The following is a 22,013-nucleotide window of genomic DNA, read 5'->3' as shown; positions in this document are numbered from 1 at the left end:
GCCAATTATCAGCTGTGTGACTTTGGGCAAGTCACTTCCCTTCTCTGGGCCTCAGTTACCTCATCTGGAAAATGGGGATTAAGACTGTGAGCCCCACATGGGACAACCTGATTATCTTGTATAGAATGTTTAGAACAGTGCTTGGCACATTGTAAGCACTTAACCAATACCATCATTGTTATTATTTCTCTGCTGGGAATTTCCGCTCTTGGGGGTTGGCCAAGGGGAGTTTAACATCTTGATCGGGTAGGATTTCCATGTCCCTCAGCCTTCCTGGTCGGGCAGATCTCTCTCGGGTGCCCCTGAGGAGGAGGGAGCTACAGGCTCCTGGGGGGTGCCCTCCTTCATCGGGGCCTCGAAAGACCGGCCCTCCGGCCCCACTCCCGGCAACTACCCACATGGCACCCACGCACTGCAATCCCACCGCCTCTGCTTCCACCCTCACCGGCTCCAGCTGGCCCCGACCCACTTACTTGGCCACGGCAAGAAGGAAATGTACATTAGACCCCGTGGGACAACGGTCCGCAGGCTCCATCCCCTTTCCCCCCATTTAACTCCATTTAAGGGTTCCACTTTTTTTTTCCTTAATGGTATTTGTTAAACGCTTACTATGTGCCAGGCACTGTACTTAGCGCTGGGGTAGACACAAAGAGCATATGGATTCATACTCAAAATCATTCATTCATTCATTCAATCATATTTATTAAGCGCTTACGGCTTGCAGAGCACTGTACTAAGCTCTTGGGAAAGTACAACTATAAATAGTGACAATCCTGTTGTGAATGTGGACGCAGTCCAGCATAGAAGCAGCATGGCTCAGTGGAAAGAGCCCGGGCTTGGGAGTCAGAGGTCATGGGTTCAAATCCCAGCTCTGCCACTTGGCAGCTGTGTGACTGTGGGCAAGTCACTTCATTTCACTGGGCCTCAGTTCCCTCATCTGTAAAATGGGGATTAACTGTGAGCGCCACGTGGGACAACCTGATTACCCTGTATCTACTCCAGCGCTTACAACAGTGCTCTGCACATAGTAAGTGCTTAACAAATGCCAATATTATTATTATTATTATATCTGTAAATATCTGAAATTTTATTTATATTAATTTCTGTCTCCCCCTCTAGACTGTAAGCTTGTTGTAAGGGAATGTGTCTGTTATGTTGTTATACTGTACTCTCCCAAGAGCTTACTATAGTGTTCTGCACACAGTAACCACTCAGTAAATATGAATAAATGACTGAAATAGGACTCACGGTCTTAACCCCCATTTTACCGATGAGGTAACTGAGACAAAGAGAAGTTAAGTGACTTGACCAAGGTCACACAGAAGACACAAGTGGCTTCTCTGTGAAGTGGGGCATCACAGGGGGCCTGGGTTGGCCTAGCTGGAAACCCCTGAATCAGGGAGGGCCAAGGGGTGCCCTTGCCTCCTGGAAATACTGGAAACTAGATTCACACTGAGAGAAATCCACGTTGCCCTGGCTGCTTCTGCCAGAGCACTAGAAAACCCTCCTCCGGCCTTCTGACGATTCCCTGCCCAGCACCGCCACCAGGGTTGACCCTCGGCAGGACTCTCCCCTCCCCAAACCGAGACAGAGATGGGTCACTGGCTGGTGGGGTTGGTAGTTAAATGCTTGGCACATAGAAAGCACTTAAAAGCAGGTTGGTCTAATGGATAGAGCACAGGCTTGCGAGTTAGAAGGTCACGGGTTCTAATCCCAGCTCCATCACTTGTCTGCTGTGTGACCTTGGACAAGTCGTTATGCTTCTCTGGGCCTCAGTTACCTCATCTGTAAAATGGGGGTTGAGACTGTGAGCCCCATGCTGGACAGGGACTGTGCCCAACCCGATCTGCTTGTATCCACCCCAGTGCTTAGTACAGTGTCTGACACCTAGTATAGCATATTGGAGAAGCAATGTGGCTTAGCAGATAAAACACAGGCTTGGCAGTCAGAGGTCGTGGGATCTAATCCCGTTTCTGCCACTTAGCTGTGTGACTTTGGGCAAGTCACTTAACTTCTCTGTGCCTCACTTACCTCATCTGTAAAATGGGGATTAAGACTGCTTTGTTTTGCTGTCTGTCTCTCGCTTTTAGACTGTGAGCCTGTTGTTGGGCAGGGATTGTCTCTATCTGTTGCTGAATTGTACATTCCAAGCGCTTAGTACAGTGCTCTGCACACAGTAAGCGTTCAATAAATACAATTGAATGAATGAATGAATGAATGAATGAATGACTGTGAGCCCCACGTGGGACAACCTGATTACCTTGTATCTACCCCAGGGCTTAGAAGAGTTGTTGGCACATAATAAGCACTTAATAAATACCATCATTCTAGAGAAGCAGCATGGTTCAATGAAAAGAGCATGGGCTTGGGAGTCAGAGATCGTGGGTTCTAATCCCGGCTCCATCACTTGTCAGCTGAGTGACTTCGGGTAAGTCACTTAACTTCTCTGTGTCTCAGTTACCTCATCTGTAAAATGGAGATTAAGACTGTGAACCCTACGTGGGACAACCTGATTACCTTGTACCTACCCCAGGGCTTAGAACAGTGCTTGGCAAATAGTAAGCGCTTAATAAATGCCATTATTATATAGTAAGTGCCTAACAAATACCATTAGTATTATTATTATTATTATCCTGGGCCTCCAGGCAACAAAGATTCAATACAGTGGCAAAGGTTCAGTACAGTGGTCAGCCTACAGTAGCTGCTTAGAATGATGCTCTACATGCAGTAAGCACTCCATAATAATGGTGTATTTGTGAAATGCTTACTAAGTGACAAGCATTGCACTAAACACTGGGGTAGACCCAAGAGAATTAGGTTCCATGAGGGGCTCCCAGTCTAAGTAGGAGGGAAAGCACACACTGAAGCTCCATTTTGCAAATGAGAGAATTGAGGGGCAGAGAAGTTAAGTGACTTGCCCAAGGTCACACAGCAGGTACGGAGCAGAGCCTGGATTAGAACCCAGATCCTCCGACACCCAGGCCAGGGCTCTTTCCACTGGGCCATGCTGCTTCCCTACTGCATGCAGTAAGTGCTTGGTACATACTATTTCAATTATTGGAAAGAAAATGTAGCAAAGTCAAAAAGTAAGAACTACAACGGAGACTTCGGCCAGCAGATTGATCAATCAGTCGTATTTATTGAGCACTTACTGTGTGCGGAGCACTGTCCTAAGCACTTGGGGAGCACAGTGTAACAGTGTAAATAGACACATTGCCCGCCCACAATGAGTTTACAGTCAAGTGCTTACAGTCTGTAAGTTCTTTGTGGGCAGGGAAAGTGACTGTTAGTTATTATATTGTACTTTCCCAAGAGCCTATTACGGTAGTTTGCACACAATAAGCGCTCAATAAATGCTATTGAATGAATGAATGAATTAATTAATTAATTAATATCTGGACAAACTGGTTCTTTAAAGTTGGCTGGCCTGGGAGGCTCCTCAAGATAGTGTTTCTGAGGGAAGGGGTGGGCCAGTGGCCAGGTAGAAACCAACAATAGGTTTCTGAAGCCACTCATTCAATCGTATTTATTGAATGCTTACTGCGTGCTGGGCACTGTACTAAGCGCTTGGAAAGTACAATCTAGCACCAGATAGAGATAATCCCTACCCAACAATGGGCTCACAGTCTAGAAGCAGAGAAGCAGCGTGGCTCAGTGGAAAGAACCTTTCATTCATTCATTCAATAGTATTTATTGAGCGCTCACTATGTGCAGCGCACTGTACTAAGCGCTTGGGATGAACAAGTCGGCAACAGATAGAGACAGTCCCTGCCGTTTGACGGGCTTACAGTCTAATCGGGGGAGACGGACAGACAAGAACAATGGCACTAAACAGCGTCAAGGGGAAGAACATCTCGTAAAAACAATGGCAACTAAATAGAATCAAGGCGATGTACAATTCATTAACAAAATAAATAGGGTAACGAAAATATATACAGTTGAGCGGACGGGTACAGTGCTGTGGGGATGGGAAGGGAGAGGTGGAGGAGCAGAGGGAAAAGGGGAAAATGAGGCTTTAGCTGCGGAGACGTAAAGGGGGGATGGCAGAGGGAGTAGAGGGGGAAGAGGAGCTCAGTCTGGGAACGCCTCTTGGAGGAGGTGATTTTTAAGTAAGGTTTTGAAGAGGGAAAGAGAATCAGTTTGGCGGAGGTGAGGAGGGAGGGCGTTCCAGGACCGCGGGAGGACGTGACCCGGGGGTCGACGGCGGGATAGGCCGAGACCGAGGACGGTGAGGAGGTGGGCGGCAGAGGAGCGGAGCGTGCGGGGTGGGCGGTAGAAAGAGAGAAGGGAGGAGAGGTAGGAAGGGGCAAGGTGATGGAGAGCCTCGAAGCCTAGAGTGAGGAGTTTTTGTTTGGAGCGGAGGTCGATAGGCAACCACTGGAGTTGTTTAAGAAGGGGAATGACATGCCCAGATCGTTTCTGCAGGAAGATGAGCCGGGCAGCGGAGTGAAGAATAGACCGGAGCGGGGCGAGAGAGGAGGAAGGGAGGTCAGAGAGAAGGCTGACAGAGTAGTCTAGCCGGGATATAACGAGAGCCCGTAATAGTAAGGTAGCCGTTTGGGTGGAGAGGAAAGGGCTTGGGCTTGGGCTGGGAGTCTGAGGTCATGGGTTGGAAGCCTGGCTCCGCCACTTGTCAGCTGTGTGATGGTGGGCAAGTCACTTCACTTCTCTGGGCCTCAGTTACCCCATCTGTAAAATGGGGATTAAGACTGTGAGCCCTAAGTGGGACAACCTGATCACCTCGTATCCTCCCCAGGGCTTAGAACAGTACTTCGCACATAGTAAGCACTTAACAAATGCCAATATTATTATTATTATGATCACTTGATCACTCAGTAGTACAAACTGAGCACTCACTCAGTGTGTGAGGGAGCCCTAGACTGAGAGCTCGTTGTGGGCAGGGAACATGTCTGCCAACACTGTTGTACTTTTTCAAGTGCTTAGTACAGTCTTCTGCACGTAGTTTAGACTGTGAACCCGTTTAGACTGAGCCCGTCACTGGGCAGGGATTGTCTCTATCTGTTGCCGAATTGGACATTCCAAGCGCTTAGTACAGTGCTCTGCACATAGTAAGCACTCAATCAATACTATTGAATGAATGAATGAATGAATGAATAAATACCACTGATGACGATGATGATATAATGGAGTTGGCAGATACCATCCCTGCCCTAAAGGAGTTTACAATCTAGTAGGGGTGACAGACATTAAAATAGATTATTATTATTAATAGTCATTAATAGTAGTAATAATAATAATGGTATTTGTTAAGCGCTTACTATGGGCCAAGCATTGTTCTGAGCACAGGGGTAGAATAAAGTTTGTCAGGTTGGACACAGTTCCTGTCCCACATGGGGCTCACAGTCTCAATCCCCATTTTAGAGATGAGGGAATTGAGGGATGAGAAGTTAAGTGACTTGCCTAAGGTCACACAGCAGACAAGTGGCAGAGCTGGGATTAGAACCCACGTTCTCTGCCTCCCAGGCCCGTGCTCTTGCCAAGAGGCCATGCTGCTTCTGGTAGGGGGAGGCGGTAGAACATAAAGATGTGTACATAAGTGCTACTGGGAGTGGGGGTGAGTATACCCTAAACTCTTGGATACCCAAGAGCTTGGCCCCCTTTCCCTCTCCTCCTCCCCCTCTCCCGTCCCACCCCCTCAGCACTGTACTCGTCTGCTCAACTGTATATATCTTCATCACCCTATTTATTTTGTTTATTTTGTTTAATGAGATGTACATCACCCTGATTCTATTTATTGGCCACTGTTTTAATGAGATGTTCTTCCCCTTGACTCTATTTATTGCCATTGTTCTCGTCTGTCTGTCTCCCGTGATTAGACTGTAAGCCCGTCAAAGGGCAGGGACTGTCTCTATCTGTTGCCGATTTGTCCATTCCAAGCGCTTAGTACGGTGCTCTGCACATAGTAAGCGCTCAATAAATATTATTGAATGAATGAAGTGGTACTAGGGGTGGAGACGGGGTGGAGACATGAGAGATGAATTAATCAGGGCCTCCCTCTGGCCAAGAGCAGCAGTCGGTTAAACAGAGAAGTTGCTTGGCTCAGTGGCTAGAGCACAGGTTTGGAATTAGAGGAACCTGGGTTCTCATCCCATCTCCGCCACGTGCCTGCTGTGTGACCTCGGTCAAGTCACTTCACTTTTCATTCATTTATTCAATAGTATTTATTGAGCGCTTACTATGTGCAGAGCACTGTACTAAGTGCTTGGAATGTACAGTTCGGCAAAAGATGGAGACAATCCCTGCCCAATAACGGGCTCACAGTCTAAACGGGGGAGACAGACAGCAGAGCAAAACAGAACAAAACAAGACATCATCAAGATAAATAGAATCAAGGAGATATACACCTCATTAACAAAATAAATAAGGAAATAAATAATATATACAATGAGCACAGTCCTGAGGGGAAGGGGAAGAGCAGAGGGCGGGAGGGGGGAAGGAAAGGGGAGGAAGAGCAGAGGGAAAGGGGGGCTCAGTCTGGGAAGGCCTCCTGGAGGAGGTGAGCTCTCAGGAGGGTTTTGAAGAGGGGAAGAGAGTTAGTTTGGAGGATGGGAGGAGGGAGGGCATTCCAGGAGTGCGGGAGGACGTGGGCCAGGAGTCGACAGCGGGACAGGCGAGAACTAGGGACCGTGAGCAGGTGAGCGGTGGCAGAGGAGTGGAGTGTACGGGGTGGGCTCTAGAAGGAGAGAAGGGAGGTGAGGTAGGAGGGGACAAGGCGATGGAGAGCTTTGAAGCCAAGAGTGAGGAGTTTTTGTTTCGTGCGAAGGTTGATAGGCCACCACTGGAGGTTTTTGAGGAGTGGAATGACATGCCCAGAGCATGTCTTAGAAAGATAATCCAGGCAGTGGAATGAAGAATAGACTGGAATGGGGAAAGACAGGAGGAAGAGAGATCAGAGAGGAGGCTGACACAATAATCCGGTCAGGATATTATGGGCACAGTTCCCTTATCTGTAAAATGGGGACTAAGACAGTGAGCCCCCATGTGGGAAATAGACTGTGTCCAACCTGATTTTTTTTTTATGGTATTTGTTAAGCATTTACCATGTGTCAAACACTGTTCTAAGTGCGGGGATAGATATAAGTTAATCAAGTTGGACACAGTCCCTGTCTCACATGGGGATCCCAGTCTAGGAGAGAGAATAGGAGAACTGAGGCACAGAGAAGTGAAGTGACTTGCCAAAGGTCACACAGTATGTAATTGCCAGAGCCGGGATAAGAACCCAAGTCCTCTGATTCCCAAGCCTGTGCTCTTTCCACTACTCCATGATGCTTCTCCTTTTGCTTGTATCTACTCCAGTGCTTAGTACAGTGCCTGGCACATAATAAGCACTTAAAAAATACCATTTTTTAAAAAACCCAAAATCCGAAACAAAAACAGTTGGTGAGGAGGAGTGAAGTTGAAAATTTTTCAGGGGAAAAAAAAACCCCAAATTATATTTTTCCATGACTAATCTAGGGTTTCTGCACGGGTTTGTTCCCCTTGCAGCTTGTGCTCAGTACCCAGTCGGAGCCCAGGGAGGTGAGGTAGGCTGGGTATGGGGTTTTGGGGGTGATGGCTGTGGCAGCTGGAAGAGAGTTGTCCCAGGAGCTGTGCAGAAATGAAACTGCTGACCTGTGTTTCGGGGGTTTTAAAATATTTTACTAAGTGTCAAACTGCTCTAAACACTGGGGTAGATACAAGTCAATCACGGGGGAAAAATATAGTGTAGGGTGTTTTTTTTTCCCCCCTGAAGAATTGTCAACCTCGCTCCCCCTCCTCACCAACTGTTTTTGCTTTGGAGTTTTTTGGGTTTTTTTTAATGGCATTTGTTATGTCCCTGTCTCACATTGGGCTCACAGTCTAAGTAGGAAGGAGAACGGGTATTCAACCCCTTTTTACGGTTGAGGCAACTGAGGCGCTGAAAAGTGAAGCAGCATGGTGATGTGGATAAAGCACAGGCCTGGGAGTCAGAAGGTCATGGGTTCTAATCCCGGCTCCACCACTTGTCTGCTGTGTGACCTCAGACAAGTCGCTTTGCTTCTCTGCACCTCAGTGACCTCATCTGTAAAATGGGGATTGAGACTATGAGTCCCACCTGATTCACTCGTATCCACCTCAGGGCTTAGAACCCAGGCCCCCTGACTGCCAGGCCCATGCTCTATCCACTAAGCCACGCTGCTTTGGAGGCAGCAAGGGCTGGGGGTCTCCAGGCACCCCAGTGCCACCTCTTCTCCCGCCCTGGTCTCCCCCCTAGAAGGTGGCAGCCATGGGCATCAGATCCTACTGGGACCACCCGCTCAGTGGCAGGCGAAAGGTCGGGGGGAGGAGGGCAGGGAGGACCTGGCCAGCAAATCATCCACCCCTCAGTCCCACTCCAAGGGGCTCCCTTTGTGAGGGGCCGGGGCCTCGCCCGGCCTCTGGGCCCAGGTATTCATTCATTCATTCATTCAATAGTATTTATTGAGCGCTTACTATGTGCAGAGCACTGTATTAAGCGCTTGGAATGCACAAATCGGTAACAGATACAGTCCCTGCTCTTTGACAGGCGCACAGTCTAATCGGGGGAGACGGACAGACGAGAACAATGGCAATAAATAGAATCGAGGGGATGAACATCTCATTAAAACAATAGCAAATAAATAGAATCAAGGTGGTGTACACCTCATTAACAAAATAAATAGGGTAAAGAAAATACATAGAGTTGAGCGGACGAGTACAGTGTTGAGGGGAGGGGAAGGGAGAGGGGGAGGAGCAGAGGGAAAGGGGGGAAGAGAGGGCTTAGCTGAGGAGAGGTGAAGGTGGGGGTAGAGGGGGAGCAGAGGGAGCAGAGGGAAAAGGGGAGCTCAGTCTGGGAAGGCCTCTTGGAGGAGGTGAGCTCTAAGTAGGGTTTTGAAGAGGGGAGGTAGCCCACCCCGGCTGTCAGCTTCTTAGCCCTTGAACAGCCCGGGTCACGGGTCCGGCGCCACCACACAGGAAACACGCTTCCTTTGGCAGCAGGAATTGGCTCCTTCCTCCCAAACGGTCGAGTTTCCTAAGGGCAACTCCAGCAGCAAGGAAGCGCCTGGAGCTGGGGGGATTGCACCATTTCCCTCAGCGTTTACCAGGAAGTTCTCTGCTCCCTGGCAGCAAGAGGGTTCCCCTGCCAGCCCCCCAAACTCCCCAACCGGGGGCTAAGGCTATCTCACCGCAGGCCAAACCCAAACTCCAGCGCTTACTACAGTGCATGGCACACAGTAAGCGCTTAACAATTACCATCATCGTCATCATCTAAGTCACTCTGCATCACGTCATCTTTACTTATGTCTATTGCTTCACCCTCTAGGCATATTTATTGAGCGCCTACTGTGTGCAGAGAGCTTGGGAGAGTACAACAGAACAATACAAAAGACATATTCCCTGCCTGCAATGAGCTTATAGTCTAGAGGGGGAGCCTGTTGTAGGCAGGGAACATGTTATAGTGCATTCTCCCAAGCTGTTTAGTACACGTTCTGAACACCGTAATCTCTCCATAAATATGATTTATAGATTGATTGGATTTCCTGTCATCTTTGTGTTGTCCTGAGACTGGCGAAGGCGGACAGGAACACTGAATCACAGGGGGCTCACGGCTGAAAATGGACAAACGGAGGAGAGAGCGCCAGCACACTCAAGTCCTGGAGAGGGGGAGAGAAAGCTGCTCAGCGGAAAGAGCCCGATCTTGGGAGTCAGAGGTCATGGGTTCTAATCGCAGCTCTGCCACTTGTCAGCTATGTGACTTTGGGCAAGTCACTTCACTTCTCTGGGCCTCAGTGACCTCACCTGTAAAATGGGGATGAAGACTGAGCCCCAAAGGGGACAACCTGATCACCTTGTATCCCCCCAGCGCTTAGCACATAGTAAGCGCTTAACAAATACCATCATTATTATTGGGACGTGACCCTGCCGGCTCCCTGACACTTTTAGAGAAGCAGTGTGGGTCAGGGGAAAGAGCCCGGGCTTGGGAGACAGTGGTCATGGGTTCTAATCCCGGCTCTGCCACTTGTCAGCTGTGTGACCTCGGGCAAGTCACTTCACTTCTCTATGCCCCAGTTCCCTCATCTGTAAAATGGGGATAAAGACTGTGAGCCCTACGTGGGACAACCTGATTACCTTGTATCTAGTGCTTCGAACAGTGCTTGGCACATAGTATGCGCTTAACTACTCGATTAGACTGTAAGCCCATCAATGGGCAGGGATTGTCTCTATCTGTTGCCGAATTGTACATTGCAAGCGCTTAGTACAGTGCTCTGCACATAGTAAGCGCTCAATAAAAATAATGGTATTTGTTATGCGCTTACTAAGTCTCAAGCACTGTTATAAGTCTCAAGCATGTTATAAGTTATGTTATAACATGCCCACATCTCCCCCATCCTAAAAAAAACCCTCTCTCGACCCCACTTCCCCTTCCAGTTATCGCCCTATCTCCCTACTACCTTTCCTTTCCAAAATCCTAGAACGAGTCATCTACAATCGCTGCTTAGAATTCCTTAACTCCCATTCTCTCCTAGACCCCCTCCAATCTGGCTTCCGTCCCCTCCACTCTACCTAGACAGCTCTAAGGTCACCCATGACCTCCTTCTTGCCAAATCCAATGGCTCCTACTGCATTCTAATCCTCCTTGACCTCTCTGCTGCCTTTGACACTGTCGACCATCCCCTCCTCCTCCACACCTTATCTCACCTTGGCTTCACGGACTCCGTCCTCTCCCGGTTCTCCTTTTCTCTCTCTGGCCGGTCATTCTCTGTCTCCTTCGCGGGCGCCTCCTCCCCCTCCCATCCTTTAACTGTTGGAGTTCCTCAAGGGTCAGTTCTTGGCCCTCTTCTGTTCTCCATTTACACTCACTCCCTTGGTGAACTCATTCGCTCCCACGGCTTCGACTACCATCTCTACGCAGATGACACGCAGATCTACATCTCCGCCCCTGTCCTCTCCCCCTCCCTTCAGGCTCGCATCTCCTCCTGCCTCCGGGACGTCTCCACCTGGATGTCGGCCCGCCACCTAAAACTCAACATGAGCAAGACTGAGCTCCTCATCTTCCCTCCCAAACCCGGTCCTCTCCCAGACTTCCCTATCACCGTGGATGGCACGACCATCCTTCCCGTCTCTCGGGCCCACGACCTCGGTGTCATCTTTGACTCGTCTCTCTCGTTCACCCCACACATCCTATCTGTCACCGAGACCTGTCGGTCTCACCTTTACAATATCGCCAAGATCCGTCCTTTCCTCTCCACCCAAACGGCTACCTTACTGCTGCGGGCTCTCGTAATATCCCGGCTAGACTTCTGTGTCAGCCTTCTCTCTGATCTCCCTTCCTCCTGTCTCTCCCCGCTCCGGTCTATTCTTCACTCCGCTGCCCGGCTCATCTTCCTGCGGAAACGCTCTGGGCATGTCACTCCCCTTCTTAAACACCTCCAGTGGTTGCCTATCAACCTCCACTCCAAACAAAAACTCCTCATTCTAGGCTTCGAGGCTCTCCATCACCTTGCCCCTTCCTACCTCTCCTCCCTTCTCTCTTTCTACCACCCACCCCGCACGCTCCGCTCCTCTGCCGCCCACCTCACCGTCCCTCGGTCTCGCCTATCCCGCCGTCGACCCCCGGGCCACGTCCTCCCGCGGTCCTGGAACGCCCTCCCTCCTCACCTCCGCCAGGCTAATTCTCTTCCCCTCTTCAAAACCCTACTTAAAACTCACCTCCTCCAAGAGGCCTTCCCAGACTGAGCTCCCCTTCTCCCTCTACTCCCTCTACCACCCCCCCTTCACCTCTCCGCAGCTTAACCCTCTTTTCCCCTCAACTCCCTCTGCTCCTTCCCCTCTCCATTCCCATCCCCTCAGCACTGTACTCGTCCACTCAACTGTATATATTTACATTACCCTATTTATTTTGTTAATGAAATGTACATCGCCTCGATTCTATTTAGTTGCCATTGTTTTTATGAGATGTTCTTCCCCTTGACTCTATTTATTGCCATTGTTCTCGTCTGTCCGTCTCCCCCGATTAGACCGTAAACCCGTGAAACGACAGGGACTGTCTCTATCTGTTGCCGACTTGTTCATTCCAAGCGCTTAGTACAGTGCTCTGCACATAGTAAGCGCTCAATATATACTATTGAATGAATGAATAAGTGATGGGGTAGATACAAGCTAATCAGGTTGGACACAGTCCCTGTCCCACGTGGGGTTCACAGTTTTAAACTCTATTTTACAAATGAGGTAATGAGGCCTAGGGAAGTGAAGCGACTTGCCCAAGGTCACACAGCAGACAAGTATCGGAGCTGGGATTAGAACCCAGGTCCTTGCTCTATCCACTAGGCTATGCTGCTCCTGGACATGGCACTGGCCAGCCCCTGTAGGAGGGACATCTTTCAAACACCAGATCAAGGCTAGTGGCCCCTTAGGACCCAGGGCTGTGCGCAACCCGATTATCTTGTATCTACCCCAGCATTTAGAACAGTGCCTGGCACATACTAAGTGCTTAAAAATACCACAATTTATTATTATTATTATTAGGGCCCAGGTTAGAGGGAGAAGAGACTCTAGGCTATAAGCTCCTTTTGGGCAGGGAACATGTCTACCAACTCCAGTTTGGAAAGCAGCATGCCCTAGTGAATAGAGGGTGGGCCTGGATGTCAAAAGGACCTGGGTTCTAATCCCAGCTCCGTCACTCGTCTGTTAGGTGACCATGAGCAAGTCACTTCGCATCTCTGTGCCTCAGTTACCTCATCTGTAAAATGGGGATTAAGACTGAGAGTCCCATGTGAGACCGTGGACTGTGCCCAACCTGAATAGCTTGTACCTATCCCAGTGCTTAGTCCAGTGCCTGGCAGCTTGGCTCAGTGGAAAGAGCATGGGCTTTGGAGTCAGGGCTCATGAGTTCGAATCCCAGCTCTGCCACTTATTGGCTGTGTGACTGTGGGCAAGTCACTTAACTTCTCTGTGCCTCAGTTCCCTCATCTGTAAAATGGGGATTAAGACTGTGAGCCCCACGTGGGACAACCTGATTCCCCTATGTCTACCCCAGCGCTTAGAACAGTGCTCGGCACATAGTAAGTGCTTAACAAATACCAACATTATTATTATTATATATTTAGAGTTTAAAACATACCATAAAAAAAACAAAACTTCGGTGTGTTTACCCTTCCAAGCACTTAGTACAGCGCTCTGCACACTGTAAGCTCACAATAAATACCACTGATTGACCAATTGATTGAGAATAAGGGGACCATTCATTCAATCCTATTCATTGAGCACTTACTGTGTGCAGAGCACTGAACTAAGCACTTGGGAGAGTACAATATAACAATAAACAGACATATTCCCTGCGCACAACAAGTTTACAGTCTAGAGCTCATGACTTCCCTCTCAGCCTGCAGCAAGGCCACGAATGCCTCACCTGCAAGGATCAGGGAAACAGCATGACCTAGTGGAAAGGGCACAGGCCTGGGAGTCAGACCTGGATCTGGGTTCTAATTCTAGCTGACACATCTGCTGAGTGACCTTGGGTAAATCCCAACTTCTTCTAATCTTAGTTTCCTCATTTGTAAACTGGGGATTAAATCTTACTCCCTCCTACTTTATACTGTGAGCCCCATGTGGGACTGGGACTGGATCTGATCTGCTAATATTGAATCTACCCCAGCACTAAGCACAGCGCAGGGCACATTGTAAGTGCTTAACAAAAATAATAATTATGGCATTTAAGCGCTTTCAATATGTCCAGGGAATACACTGACGAGGCAGACCAGCAGCTAGATGGATAGAAACAATAACAGGGATAACAGAAGAATCACTTGCAAGGTTACAGATTATGGCAGAAGACATGACATCTGGAGAAAATATATCCATAGAGTTGCTATGAATCAGAAGCGACCTGACGGCACTTGATGATAAATGTGCCAGGCACTGTACTAAGCGCTGGGGTGGAAACAAGCAAATCAGGTTGGACACAGTAACGATAAAATAATCATCTGGCCACGTGAAGTGTTTCGGAATCCATCACTGGCCACTGGATTTCCCGTTGACTTTCTGCCCGACTGAATTTCCCCTCATTTGACTGCTGTGGGGAGACCACTGGGGGATATGGTTCTAACAGAGCACAGGCTGCGGGCAGGAGGGTCAGGAGTCCAAGGTGCCGAGTGCGGCAACAACACTGGGGCCGCCGTTGCCAGTTGCAGTCGCCGCGGTAGGCGGCCGGGACGAGGTCCTTCCCCGATTGCAGTCGGCCACGCTCGGGCCCTGCAGAACTGGGGCCTTGGGGGCAGGCCGGTGGTGGACTGTGGTCCCGGCTCCACTCAGTGATGTCCACAGATAGTTTGACTCTCTCCCACTCATTCATACATTCATTCATTCATTCGATCGTATTTATTAAGTGCTTACTGGGTGCTTGGGAGAGTTCAATATAACAATAAACAGACACATTCCCCGCCCACACGAGCTTTCAGTGTAGAGGGGGAGACATTCATTTATTCAATTGTATTTATTGAGTGCTTAATGTGCGCAAAGCACTGTACTAGGCGCTTAACAGACATTAATAGTCCTTCTGTGTGCAAAGCACTGATCTGATCCCTTACTGCATGCGGAGCATTGAAATGGGCACCTACTGGGTGGCTGCCAGGCTATACCGGGAGCTCCCTGGGTGCAGAACACTATACTGACCAATGGGAGACAAGACTACCTTAGGCATCTATTGTGCACGGAGCGCTGTATTAGATACCCAGTGAACTAGATACTTGGGACCATTCATTCAATATTATTGAGCGCTTACTATGTGCAGAGCATCAAAAAAAGTAGAAGATACAGTGCCTTCCCTGTAAGAGTTTACACCCTAAAGAGTCAAAATCATATGGACACTTAATGATCATGAAGGTCTCCAAATGTCGAAATGCAAGGGAAACCACCCGCCTCCTCCCCACTCTCTCATTCTCCTGAATGGGTGGGGACATCTTCCATTCCTTCTCGGGCCAGACTGAGAAATTCTATGATGATGAAGGTATCTGTTAAGCGCTTACTACGCACCAGGCGTTGGGGTGGATACAAGCAAATCAAGTTAGACTCAGTCCCTGTCCCACGTGAGGCTCACAGTCTCAATCCCCATTTTACAGATGAGGTCACCGAGGCCCAGAGAAGTGACTTGCCCAGGGTTCCACAGCAAAGTGACGGAGGCGGGATTAGAACCCATGGCCTCCTGACTCCCAGGCCCGTGCTCTATCCCCTATGCCATGCTGCTTCTCACCTGATGTGACCTACCCACCACTTTAGAAGAGTTTTAGGGACAAAGGAAACACGGTGGGGTGTGAGGGGGGCGAGGAGGAATGGAAGACAGAGAGAGAGAGTGTGTGTTTTGACGCCACCTGAACTTGGTCTCCAAGCAGCAGTAGCAGGGCCCTAGACGGTCCAGTTGCCCCTGGACCAGCAGTAACTCCACCAAACCCTGGCCAGGAGTAAGGGCATCAAGGAGTAGGGAGCTGGGTGAACTGGCCCAACCTGTGGTTTCCTGGAAGGCCAGGGCTGTAGGGAGAAATGGTGGAATAAACCATGGCAATAAATAGGACAGTGTAAGCGGTCCCTCTCCCCACTGTCCCGCCACCACTCGTCCCATCCCTAGGGACCCTCGTGACTAGACGGACGGCTCAGCTGACGCGCAGTTCCCATAGGGCGGACACCGTTCATTCATTCAACCGTATTTATTGAGCGCTTACTGTGCGCAAAGCACTATACTGGCACTTGTTCTGCTGTACTAAGCGTAGTCCTGCCTGGGCCGGAAGGACCACAACAGCCGGCCGGCCCCGGGGTGCAGCATGACGCGTAGCCACTCGGACACACGGTGGGGACTGGGCCGCCCTCCCAGCGAGTGACACTGGTCGGGAAGAGACCCACCAGATGCCCCTGGAGTCCCCGGATGAAAAACCCCAGATCCGGTGTCTTAGGGACCCCCTGTTTCAACTGGCAAATCCACCTGCACACCATGCCCTGAAGAGGGTGGGCAGTAATAATACTCATGGGATTTATTAAGCGCTCACTTTGTTGCTAAGCCCTGTTCTAAGTGTTGGGATTGGACGCAGCACCTGTTCCTCATGGAGCGAGCAGTCTACGTAGGAGGGAGTAGGATTTAATCCCCCTTTTACAGATAAGGAAACTGCGGCACAGAGAAGTGACTTGCCCATAGCATGGAAGTGGAGGAGCTGGGATTAGAACCCAGGTCCTCTCACTCCCAGGCCTGTGCTCTTTCCCTAGGCAACAGTGCTTCTCTACTGCTGAAATCTGGATTTGTTCACTGGTCCCGTCCAGCAGCCGACTTATACGTGCATCGCTTTGGGAAACAGATGTGTCCTGGCTGACTTAAGGCGGGAGCTGGGGCGCCCATGAGGTTTCAGGATCTTCACAAACCAGTCAGGACACAGTCCCTTCGCTCAGATCCTAAACTGGAAACCCGGTGACTTCGGGCAGTCCAGGGTGTAGTGGGAGGGAAGTGATGGAAAGGTGACAGAAAAATAGGTCAGTCGAGAATTTCCCAAGTGGGAAATGTGTCCATCGACTCTGTTATATTGTACCCTCCCAGGTGCTAAGTACAGTGCTCTGCACACAGTAAGCACTAAATATATACCATTGATGATATTGATGATGATAATGAGTTGGGAACAGGCCAACTTGTAGAGAAGCAGCATGGCCTATTGGATAGAGCCTAGGCCTGGGAGTCAGAAGGACCTGGGTTCTAATCCCACTTCTGCCACTTGTCTGCTGTGTGACCTTGGGCAAGTCACTTACTTTCTCTATGCCTCCATTACAGCATTTATAAAATGGGGATTAAGATCGTAAACCCCATGTGGGACACAGACCATGTCCAAACTTATTAGCTCATCTATCGCAGAGCTTGGAACGGTGCCTGGCACATAGTAAGCGCTTAATAAATGCTATTGAAAACAAACACAGAAAAAAGCTCCAGATTGGCAGGCCAAGTCCTCTCCTTCCCTCCCCATTCCCACCTTGCTTCCAGGGGGTCCCCTCACACCCGGTCTTTATTCCTTCCTCCTGACCTTAGGTCTGGGGCTTCTCCCACAGCTCCAGAGGCTTTTCCCATTTCCCTACCCCTGTCCGGCGGCCAGCAAGGGGGGAAACGTCCACCCTCCAGGGACCCCTTGCTTCCTAGACTTCCGGGAGCTCTTTTCAAGTGACAGGTACAAAGTTTTCCAATTTTAATACTCTTGATAAGAAAATAAAATTTAAATAAAAATACATTTTCAACAGTATGCCAGTTACACGAATTAAAACTAGGCTAGGGTCGATAACTTACATCTCAAATACAGTCGACACTGTAAAAACCAATATTTTCTAATCGATGTATGCATTTCTCGGTTAATCAAAGTGGAAGGGGTTTTTACCAGCGAGACTCCGGTCATGCCCGATCACGACTCCTGCATTTTTAATATACTGTCCTGGTGCCCTGAAGGCCATCTATGCCCCACTGTCATGGGCCGTACCGTTAAAGCTAATTAAAAGTGCATTTCCTGAACATTTAGCTTTTTTGTTCATTTTAAAAGCTACTTCACCCGGCAGGAACGTGTCTACGTGCCAAGGTGCCACCAAGAGCCTCTCGGGAGATCTCGTCTTAATCCTCCGTCCCAGTGATAGGCAGACGGTATAGGCAGACGGTATCTCCTCAACGGAGGCAACTGGCCTGATGCCAGCTCAGTCCTGGGTATCGACATCTTGGGCCTGTCCTGCTCCGTTCTTCCTCGGGAGCCTATTCAATCCACAAGAGTGTCCTAGTTCAAACCCAGTGCCAGTTCCGGGAAGCGGGGGGCGGTCGGGACTCCAGGGGCCGAGGCAGGGAAGTGCAAGTCGCCAGCTGGTGATCCCTGGCCGAAGATAATGCTCCTTGTCCCGGGTGCCAGGGGCAGGTTTTCCATGGGCTGAGTTAGTGCGGGTGGGAGGATGGCGAGAGACCTCAATCTAGAACCCTGAGCAGGCGGGGAAAGGCCGGGGGTTGATGGGCAGTGCCCAAGGAGAAGGAGTTGGTAGGCAGTGCTTGGGGAGACAGAGAGGTGGTGGGAAGTGCCCAGGAAGGGAGAGTTGGCAGATAGTGATTGGGGAGAGATGGTGGGCAGTGCCAGGGAAGAGAGAGCCGTCAGGCAGAGCTTAGGGAGAAATGGTGGGCAGGGCCCGGGGAGAGGGAGTTGGTGGGCAGTGCTTGGGGAGAGAGGGTGGGCAGGGTGAGTTGAAGAACAACACCGGGGGAGAGGAGGCTGTGGGTAGTGCCAGGGGAGGAGGTGGCATGGGCAATGCCAGTGGAAGAGAATCTTCCGTTTCAAACCTCGAACGGCCTAGAGGGCACCTTTTGGCCTTCGAGGCAGACACCGCGGCTCTCGGGGTTTCACATGGGTGTTCACCAACTTCAGCACGGAACGGCAGAGGATCTCAGGGGTGTCAGACCGAACTCAGAGTGGCCGCTTCTCGGTGGAGGGGGGCTAGAACCCTGCCGAGAGACCGCCCATTCTCCAGAAAGGAAAGAAAGGGCCTCCTCATCCTCGGGCCAGACCTGGCCGACTCCGCCGCCCTCGGGACTGGCCAAATACTGGGCCTACATACATTCACTGGGGGGTGATTGTCAGGGGGTTTCTTTAACGATTGTCAAAGCGTGTTTGGAATTGCAGCTTATTTTTGAGGGAGAAAGCGGGGACCTGGGTGGGTGTGGTCAGCCCCTCCTCAGACCACACAGTACGGGGGAGAGGGAAACGCATACGGTTAAGAAGTCGCTGTCCGAAAGAGCCCCCTGCTCCCTGGAGTGAGCTTTTTCTCCACCAGCCAGGAGCACGGTGGTCCATAACACTGCGGATGCGAGACCCAGCCCTCCGCTCCAGGGGGGCCCATCGGCCGCTTCTGGGGTACCGGCGTCGTGGGGACCCACGAGAAGCCCCGGATTCAACTCTCAACTGTCCCAAGCTCCCTTTGGCCAAGCGACTGACAAAGGAACATCGGGGAGGTAAAAACATTCTCACCAAAGCACTGCTTAAGACTAAAAACACCGATCATTCAACTGATCGTTGAGAAGGCGAGATGCGCCGAGAGGTATCTACAGTCCAACCTGGGGGAGGACCAGGTTTCTAAAGTGCTCTGAGGGAGGCTGAGGAGGGGCCCGGTCTCAGCACCTGAGATCTGTGGCGAGCAGGGCCGGCCTGGAAGGACCCCGTTCCTTCCCGAGACTTGGCCGGTGGAACCACGCGATGAGAAGCTGTCCCTGGCCACCGGCCTTCCAGCGATCCCTTCTCCACATTGGCCAGAGGGGGACAAAAAAATGAAGACTTCTCTGGGTCTCCGGAAGAGATGCCGACCTGAACATCCTATTCGAGAAAAGCTAGTACCTGACGCGTTGCAAAGAATAAAAGTGACCCAGTGGTCTTCCCGACTCCCACGCTGGCGCTCATCCCCGCCGGAAGCAGACGGGATGTGCCCGGCGGCTTTCCTCGATTCCGCTCGGCCATCACGAAGGCACGCTGGTCTCTGCTCTCCACTCTGGCTCGGCTGGAGCGCCCCAACCCGCACTGAGTTTCCTCGGGCCGTAGTCGCGGCAGAGGGGGTCGGCGGGGACGGAGGGGCGGGGGAGATGACCGTAGGGCCCGAGCAGTTGGCGGGCAAGAGGAAGCCACGGCTGTTAGCTTCGGAGGGCCCTGCTCTTCGGTGGCAAAGCTCGCTTCTGAAGACGGACACCTTCTCACAGGAATCGGTCACAGAAGCACCAACACGGCCTTTGAATGCGCTTGGAAGGAGGAGTCTGGGAGCTTCAGACTCTCCTCATGCAGGCCAGTTTGGGGGCGTGAGGACTCGGGCTTCCCTAACGGATGGCGTCCCTGATTAAATATTAAATACACGGGAGCTCAGCTAGCCCTGCAGCCAATGTTCTTTCTTAAATATTTGGGACAGTGGAGATTATGAAGAGAAAAACATAACAAAAACAACGTTTCCAGTTCCTTCCAATTCAGCTGGGTGTTTCCGCTCGGTTAAGATACTTTGCCGACGATGGGGTTTTCCCTGAAAAAGAGAGTAAAAGTCATTAGGTGGCGAAGCCCGCCGCCTCTGTCCCGCATTCGGTTTCAACTCCTTTAAGCAAACCCAGCACCAAGCTCGGAGGCTCTGAAAGACTGGCACTGCCCAATCGATGGGATCGACCGAGAACTTACTGCATGCAGAGCACTGTATTACGTGCGTGGGAGAGTACAACACAATAGAGTTGGAAGTGGCAATCCCTAGTGGAAAGAGCACAGGCCTGGGGGTCAGAGGACCTGGGGTTCTAATCCTGGCTTTCCCACTTGTCAGCTGATTGGCCTTGGGCAAGATGCTTAACTTCTCTGGGCCTCAGTTACCTCGTCTGCAAAATGAGCCCCATGTGGGACAACCTGATTACCTTGTATCCCCCCCAGTGCTTAGAATAGTGCTTGGCACATAGTAAGCACTTAACGAATGCCATCATCATCATCATCTCTAGTTCCCTCATCTGTAAAATGGAGATTTAATACCTGTGCTCCCTCCTTACTCAGACTGGAAGCCCCATGTGGGACAGGGACCGCGTCTGACCTGATTAACTTGTATTTACCGAGAGCCTTCGGCAAGCTACTTAACTTCTCTGGCCCTCAATTCCCCCATCTAGAAAAATGGGATTCGATACCCATGCTCCCTCCTACTTAGACTGTGAGCCTAAGGGAAAGGGACAGTGTCCAATCTGATTAACTTGTATCTTCCCCAGTGGTTAGAACGGTGTTTGACACAGTAAGCACTTAACAGATACCATAAAAGAACACAAAACCAGCAACAGCAAACAGTTTCACTGTGTGCCTGATATGATTTTGAATGGCTATTAGCCGGGGTTCCTGGGAAGCTCCAGGTGTGAAAGGTGAAGCAGGAAAACAGCCAGGCTGTTTCCAGAGCCTTCCCTGGGGATCAGAGAGGCTAAGGCAGAAACTAGGTCCAACCTGAGTTGTTTGTATCCACCCCAGCGCTTAGTAAAGTGCCTGGCACTTAATAAGTGCTTAACGAATACCATAATAATAACGATAATAGTAACAATAGTTATTATGAAGGCACACCCAGCATCAGCAGTGGAGTCAGTAAACTTTCTCTCTGCCAAAAGGCAACTTCCTCAAAGTCCGGGAGTCCCAGCTAGGACCTGCAAGAGGCCCCTGGGGTTCAGAAATAGGTCTCTAAATAAATAGACCCATTTGGGAAATCCCTGAATACTGCATCCCACACCTAAGGAGTTTCAACTACCTCTGATGCATGAATCTGCATTGAAGTGAATTATCTGCATCAAATAATCCATTGCATGGATAATCTCATTTTAGTGACTGTCTCCCCCTCTACACTGTAAGCTCCATGTGGGCAGGGAACGTGTCTAACCAACTCTGTTGTACTGTCCACTCCCAAGTGCTTAATACAGTGCTCTATACAAAGTAAGTGCTCAATAAATACTATTCCAGATTTTACTTGGGATAAGACCAGCAGTACGGTAGGATGACTGCTGACTGAACAAAGTCCAGCCTTGGGTTTTAGGTTTAAATCAATCAATCACATTTATTGAGGGCTTACTATGTGCAGAGCACTGAACTAAGCGCTTGGGAGAAAACAAGCAGCATGGTCCAATGGAAAGAACATGGGCCTGGGAGTCAGAGGATGTGGGTTCTAATCCTGGCTCTGCTACATGTCTGCTGTGTGACACTTGGTAAGGTTCTCTGTGCCTCAGTTACCTCATCTTTAAAATGAGGATTAAGACTGTGATCTCCATGTGGTTCAGGGACTGTGTCCAATCTGATTACCCCATTGCTTAGAACAGTGCATGGCACGTACTAAGTGCTTAACAAATACCACAATTATTAGTTATTGCTATTACAATATAACACTATAGCAGAAGTGGTAGACTTGTTCCCTATCCACAATCACCTTACAGTCTAGAGGGGGGATTCATTCATTCATTCAATAGTATTTATTGAACGCTTACTATGTACAGAGCA

At 50.1% G+C, this 22,013-nt stretch overlaps 1 protein-coding gene across 1 annotated transcript in view; it reads right to left on the bottom strand.

Moving 5' to 3' along the window:
• Positions 1 to 17,194: 17,194 nt before the first annotated feature.
• The window catches only part of RASA2 (RAS p21 protein activator 2), a 149,128-nt gene continuing 144,309 nt past the window's right edge, over positions 17,195 to 22,013 (bottom strand). The window contains exon 24 of the mRNA XM_029067960.2: positions 17,195 to 20,040. Within this exon, the coding sequence (XP_028923793.1) occupies positions 20,010 to 20,040 (31 nt within the window). The 3' untranslated portion in view covers positions 17,195 to 20,009. The remainder of the gene's footprint in view (positions 20,041 to 22,013) is intronic.

The sequence above is a fragment of the Ornithorhynchus anatinus genome, chromosome 1 (assembly GCF_004115215.2).
Source record: "Ornithorhynchus anatinus isolate Pmale09 chromosome 1, mOrnAna1.pri.v4, whole genome shotgun sequence".
NCBI lineage: Eukaryota > Metazoa > Chordata > Mammalia > Monotremata > Ornithorhynchidae > Ornithorhynchus > Ornithorhynchus anatinus.
Note: the sequence above shows the minus strand (reverse complement) of the source record. Positions and strands in the feature narration are given on the sequence as shown.